Source organism: Arachis ipaensis, chromosome B07 (assembly GCF_000816755.2).
Source record: "Arachis ipaensis cultivar K30076 chromosome B07, Araip1.1, whole genome shotgun sequence".
Classification (NCBI taxonomy): Eukaryota; Viridiplantae; Streptophyta; class Magnoliopsida; order Fabales; family Fabaceae; genus Arachis; species Arachis ipaensis.
Genome location: NC_029791.2, coordinates 117,514,531 through 117,521,276, shown reverse-complemented (window position 1 = coordinate 117,521,276; position 6,746 = coordinate 117,514,531). Strand labels below are relative to the sequence as shown.

General features: G+C 32.5%; 1 protein-coding gene and 1 long non-coding RNA gene across 7 annotated transcripts; one reads left to right on the top strand and one right to left on the bottom strand.

Annotated features, from left to right (window-relative positions):
• On the bottom strand, positions 285–3,662 carry LOC107605999. 6 transcript variants are annotated; one of them, XR_002350496.1, is made up of 7 exons: positions 3,152–3,662; positions 2,906–3,072; positions 2,264–2,351; positions 1,782–1,859; positions 984–1,036; positions 579–665; positions 285–483 (listed from the first exon to the last, which is right to left on the bottom strand). It is a non-coding gene; the product is annotated as an uncharacterized LOC107605999 (long non-coding RNA). The 6 variants fall into 6 exon arrangements; XR_002350497.1 differs by lacking the exon at positions 2,264–2,351 and having other exon boundaries at positions 3,152–3,661; XR_002350498.1 differs by lacking the exon at positions 2,906–3,072 and having other exon boundaries at positions 3,152–3,661.
• LOC107608356 lies at positions 5,137–6,719 on the top strand. Its single transcript, XM_016310168.2, has 2 exons — positions 5,137–5,420; positions 6,157–6,719. Exons 1-2 carry the CDS (start codon positions 5,215–5,217, stop codon positions 6,368–6,370), a joined length of 420 nt encoding a protein of 139 aa, XP_016165654.1. The 5' UTR covers positions 5,137–5,214; the 3' UTR covers positions 6,371–6,719.

Below are 6,746 nucleotides of genomic sequence, written 5' to 3'. Positions count from 1 at the left end.
TTTGCTGCAGCGTTTTTTATGAAATTTATTTGCAGCGGTTTTAAACCGCCGCTATTTGTAGCTCCTATTTCTTTTTAAAAGATACTATTTTAGTTTGTTTTCTTTTATTAACCTGGAAATATTTTTTAGAGTATTTTTTTATTTTAAAAATCGTATCGATCTTCTCTAAAAGTCTAAATTGATGCCGAGAACTCATGAATATTTAAAAGCAAAACAAATTAATATATTTATTTTAATATCAATAGAGTATTTCAATAGTCACAAAAAAAAAGTAAAGTATTTGGCTGATAAAAAATGCTGCATAGTTAACTTAAACAAAACATATACTGTAAAATAAAATATCATATATATCCTAATTTCTATTTTCGGCCATGTCCATCCAAAGAATTCATCCGTGCAGCGATGTCTGATGGTAGCTCCCATCTTGTTGTTGGATCAGATAACTTAGCACACTCTCTATTGTCTGCCTCTTTGTTTTTTCTGCTGCTACAAAAAAACGAAAATAACTTAGCATATTAGATTAGATAACTTAGCACAATTTTATTTAACCAAAATAACTTAGCATTATTTTATCTAACCAAAATAACTCTGCATTTTGTCAGCTATTTCAGTACACCTTGCCATCTTTAAAATTGTCTAGCTGGCCATTTTCAAAACACCAAGTCCTACATTGTAAATCAGGGAAAAAACATACTTGACATAAACATAGCTAATTTATACAATTGATAATAGCTATGTGCCTAAAAAAAATCAAAGAAAGAAAATAGTTGATAAAATCTATGTGAATAATGAAAGTTATGTACTAGAATGAAAACAGGCTTGAACAATAGCCTTAGGGCATCGAGCATGATCTTAAATGAATTCATCCACAATTGATAGATACTAAAATTAAAGATCTGACAAACATCTACTAAAAAAAGATTAACTAATCAACAAATGAAAACTTTAAACAAGAAAAGAAAGATCTGACAAAAATATTTTACCCACAAAGACAATCTTCAAGTAGCTCTTGATTGTTGGTTCCAAGTGGAAGCATCTGCCACAATAAGAAATTCAATGTATAATAAGTTAGAAAGAGTTACTGGTTTTACCTATCAAATTATCTTAATAAAGTCAAAATAAAATTAAGATAGTCAAGTCCCTTTGTAAATAACACATATCACACCAAGTAATAAATTGAATAATTAAAGAAAGTATATTAATAAAATATATTTTTTAAGGCATCCTAGTATGGGTAGAAATGCTTTAAACCAGATAGAGTATTGTGAACCATCCAAAATGCTTTAAATCAATTAGCAAAGCCAAAGATATAATAAATCAATTGAATGGAAAAATAAAAGGTTAATAGCAAAATATAATTGAAGTAGCTATTTGATCTGGAAGCCTTTACGAATAGCTGTTACACTAGATTCCTCAGGAGCCAATAAAAATTGATCCTTCAACTGATTTCTATCCAGTGAAAAAAAAATTTAAGCAATACAGCACAAGAAATTCAAAAATAAGCAGTACATAAAAAAGTTTATCTACCAAACAAAAAAGAGATTTTTAAAGTAATGTTTCAAAAGAAAGAGTATAGCAACAACAAAAACCAAGCTGAATATCCTTCAAAAGGTTCTATAACAAGTACCGTTTTCAGGGTATGTCATAAGATACATACAAATCACCTAATATTAAAGTACAAGAGAGTGGAAGTAATGTTGTCTCCTTTTGACCATCATATGCATGTTATATTTAGAACTCCCATAGAAATTAATGAAGTTAAATTAAGCCAATGTATATACCAACTGCTTCACCCGGTCGTTGACCAGAGGACAAGTGGATGAGTAATTTAAACCAGAAAAAAGTCCCCACAACATCCCCTGTTGCATATATTTTTATTAGTTTCAATCCCAATAGTACATATTACAGAAACAGCAAGGATGTAGGCAAATATTTATGAAATTTCAATTTGCTTCACTTCTAACAAGCACTAGAGATATATAATTGAGAAAAATAATTGCAGATTTCAATTTTCAGTACCATGTAGAAGAAAACTAATCACATTTAAATTTGTTAGTCAATTTTCTTTTTCTATTCTTTTCTAAGATAACAACACCTTTGTGTCTCTATGTCATCCAAAAATATAATGAGACATCTAAATTCATCCTTGGTCGAACAATCAACATAAAGCTCAACACAAAAAAATTCAAAGAAAAAGGAATAAAGTTTCAACCAATTCCTTAATTGAACTATCCTCACAAAGCCATCTGAAATATGTTCATACTTTTTCTTATAAAACCGACTGTGAAGACATCCCCATCAAAGACAAGAGATTGAGCTGGTAGGCAGATTAGTTGTACAGACTGATGAAGCTTGGAAAATTAAATACCAAGGAAAAGAGGTAATTAAGTCATGAGAGGATGTGTCAAGAAACAATAAAAGATAATACCACAAACCAATTCTATCCACTTTTGTAAATCAACTAAAAATCAACATATTCGAGAGTGGAAAGTCTTAGGTAACCCTTACTGAAAAGAAAAATCACTTAGAATGGTTTGATCAAATATGACCAACAGAGGGTCCAATGAGAAAATGGGATTAATGGAAAAATATTCCTATTAAGAGTCAAGGATAAGAAGATATCATTAGAGAAGATTACGTTCCAAATTTTAAACATGTTCTGAACTCTTTACAAAATTTATTTTTGGATAGTAAAAGATGGTGTCAATTTATCAATGTTAGTTGGCTTCACTAGTAGATAAAGTTGTTTTTGTTATTTGGTTAATATAAATATTTTTTGAAGGGTAGATAGGTTAACTGCAAAGGAAATAAAAATTTGCAAAATCTAGATGAAAATCTTATAACCAATAGCAGTAGAAAATAAACTGCATAAACCATGCCTAACGGATTGCTGATTGACAATTACCACTCTATTAAACAAACTGTTGAAGCAGTCAACAAATATTCACAAGAGCTAAAATATCATCATTATTTTCTAAATCACGGAGACTGGCTTCACGACGATGACGGAGACTGGGATGCCAACAGCTCCAAGCATGACTTAGCGACGTCGAGGAGAAGACATATACAAATCTTGAGAAAAATAGGATTCAAATTTTGTAAGTGATCAAGAATGAAAACAAGAAAGAAAGAGCAATGTGGAAGAACAAACCAGTGACAGGAAGAGGCCGATAACTCAGATTCGCGCATGGTGGAGGAGAGGGGAACGGCCGACGACGGTGAGAGGAGGATGTTTGGGCAGCTACGCAACTCAAAGACGGCACAGACGTGCACGGGAGAGCAGATAACAGGGGTGAGTTACGCACACCGTGAATGAGGGATCAGGGGTTTCACGTACTGTAGAGTAGAGGGGAACGGTCGACAGCGGTGAGAGGAGGTTGGGTCGGCAGCCACGCGACTCCCCGGTGGAGCATAGAACAGGAATTCGCCGCTTCTACTCTCCTTTCACGGGTTCTCCACTATATATTTTGGGTAATCTGAACTGATTTTGGGAGAAATCAGTATATTGGGTTAGGGTTAGCGGCAGGGCTTCATAGAATCGACGCTAATTCAAGTTGATTCTGCGTCACATTGAAGTGATCGGATGCCAATCGCGGCTATCTTGACAAATTACAGCAGATGGAGAAGCCGCAGGTATTTTGCCGCCGCTATCCTCCGTGTTTTCTGTAGTGTAATAAAAAATAAAAAATTCTTCTCCGGACACATTTGGACACACCTAAATACCATCACGTGTGAGCGTGTCTAGTCTTATTCTTAACATATATTCTTAAAATAAATTTAGATATAGTATATATTATTATTTATTATAACAAAAAAAAAGATTAAGATAAGCCTTAAGATACAGACCGAATTCCTCTAGATTATTAAAATCTAGTTAGACTTATAAACTATTTTTAGCAAAGGAACAAGCGTGAGACTCTATCTCTGTGCTTCATCCTCATACATAGGGCTTGTTTGACTATAGAGATTGGGGTCAAGAAGAAAGTGACAGGGAGGTGGCGGGTGACGAAAGCGGTGTCGTTGCCGCTGACGGTGAAGGGGTGCCTGCATGGACGTCTGCAGATAGTTGGGCAGCGTCGGCTGGTGTTCTGGGCGGCGGTGGCTGGTGTTCTTATCGACGTCAATGTCAGACCGAGAAAAGGAAAAAAAAATAGACGGAAGAAGGGAGGTTACTGTATATATAACTGCATCATTTATAAATTTTTATTTTTTATTTTTTAAATTCAAAATGCACAATTATTAAAAATTAATTAAATTGATTATCATTTGATTTTTTTTAATTTTATTGTTCACATTATTCATTAAATTTATTTTCTTCTTATATTTTTTTAATTTATTATTATTTTTAAAAAATGGTCAAAATTAAGTACGAGTATTTAGAAATACTCAAATTAAACATATAAAACGTAACTATTAAATAAATTATAGTTTTATCGGCATAATCTATATTTTATTTTTTTGAGTATAGCATGATTTTTTTTTGTCAATTCAACAAATTAAAAGCTAATTCATTACGAATTAAAATTTTATTTAAAAATTTGTCATTAAATAATAAATTATAGTATATATAAAATAAAATTTAAATTTATAATATTTATTTAAATAGATTAATAAATTAACTATTAAATCAATTTAAGTTGATTTTGGATATAGTATAGCATGTTGGTGGTATGTGATTTGTCATTTGTCACATGTTCTTCTTTTGGTGTGTGGGCCAATATATATAGTATAGTGCTGCCACTGCCTTGTGACACGTTGCGTTCATCAACTGGAACATGAGAATCTTGGAATTCCTTTGACCTTCTTTGCTAGCCGACTCGCTCTAAGATGGATAGGTCATAGAATGGTAACTATTCCAACGATAATGTCAAAAATATTTTTTTATAATAGTTTTTATTTAAAAAATATAATTTTTTTGTTTGATTATATTTTAATTAAAAGTAATATTTTTATAATATATAAAAATTAAGTTCTACAATTTATTATCCAATAATTAAAACGTAATTTTGACATTATTTAATATTCTTTTAGGTGTTTTTTTCTTTTTCACTTAAAAGAATATAAAAGAATATAAAGTAAATCTATGAAAAAAATAAATAAGGACACTTGGAAAACTAAAAAAAAAAAAAATAGAAAGGGATAAAATGTGGGAAGTGGAGGGTGAATTGAAAGAGTGGTGGGCAAGGGAGAGAAGAAAAAGAAAAGAAGAATATTATGATGATGATGATGACGATAATGAAGAAGTACGGAGGAGGTTGGGTTTTGGGAGGTGTTGTTGCTGTCGTCTCGTTTACTGTTATGTTATTGTTAGTGCTGCTTCGGCAACGTAAGAGATTTGTCTTGCACCCCTTTCTAACTCCATCATCATCATCCCCATCCACATCGCTTTCGGTCTCCGATTCTACCAATCCCAACTTGAGGTCTACGCTTCCTCCTCCTCAATGCAATTAATTAATAATTTTACATTTCTTAGCTAATTGCATTCACTCTGTAAATCTCAGTAATTTGGCCCCATTCCGATGTTCAGGCTTGCAACTGCAGGCTTTACAGATTGGGTTAAAAGGTTTTATATCTCCATATCCTGTTATTCACTGTTATTAATAGAGAATAAACAAAAATGGAGTGTAGGTAACGAGTCTTTGACCCCCTCGACGCTTCTCTCTTCCCTTTCATTGCCAGGGACCCTCCTTACCATGTAGCCTACGATTTTACAGCCCTTCTTCTTTTTCTTACACAGTAAAATTAGCACTAAAACACTTGAAGACTTCTCAAAACATTTAGCATATGGAAGGTTATATTCAGCAGCAAGCATTCCCTGATTTGAGCAATTTACTGTATGATTTTTTATATGGTAATAGCTTATACTGTTGTATTTTACACATGAATCTTTATATCTATCACCTTTTTAATAACCATTAAGTTCAGCACTTGGAAATATTTTCAAGTATACAAATCCAGTGATTAGTTTCCATCATATATAAAAAAAAATTTCATAGCACTAGATGTTTCCGTTTTAGCATACGTGTCAATACGAATACTTAGGAGTTAGGATAGATCATATTCAGAGTTGAGTTGTATCTTTGCTATTACCTACAAGCTAAAGCAGTGCCAAATATGTTGATTTGACAATGTGGAAGTTTTTCTTTGTTCTTGCAGGACCTCAAAATTTGTAACAGATGCAGATTTGAAGTTTTTAATTGAGACTTTGGATGAGAAACTCAATGAGAGTGATAAATGGGAGGATGTTATAGATAAAAGAAATCAGCAACTATGCTACACTGCGAAGTGCTGCAAGCCTAAGGTTATTGCTTTTATGCTTAATTCTGATTTTTTTGGGGGGGGGGCTGTTAACTTGGTCTTTTTGCTATAATTGTTATGATAACATGATGCTTTCATAAATGTTATGCATCTGATGATCTGAAGTTTAGGATGTTTTAATTGTTATATGGTGAGTAATGCTTCTCTAGGTGTTTCTTCGTTTTCTCTCTTGCACAATGTGCTGGCAGGCACAGACAAACACAAATGCTGAATCAATCCATCCTCTAGAGCATTTTATCTTCTATGTTGCATATTTATTTTTCAGTAGTGGCAACTTAGTATGTACACCAGCTTCAACAAGAGTAAAATATTGATTCTCTCTTTCTTGCACAATTTTGTCTGTAATTAATTAATTGATAGTTATAAGAGGTTACATCTTTTTCCTGGGTTCGCCTTCCAGCCTGTGATTTCAACTGTGGGAAACTCTA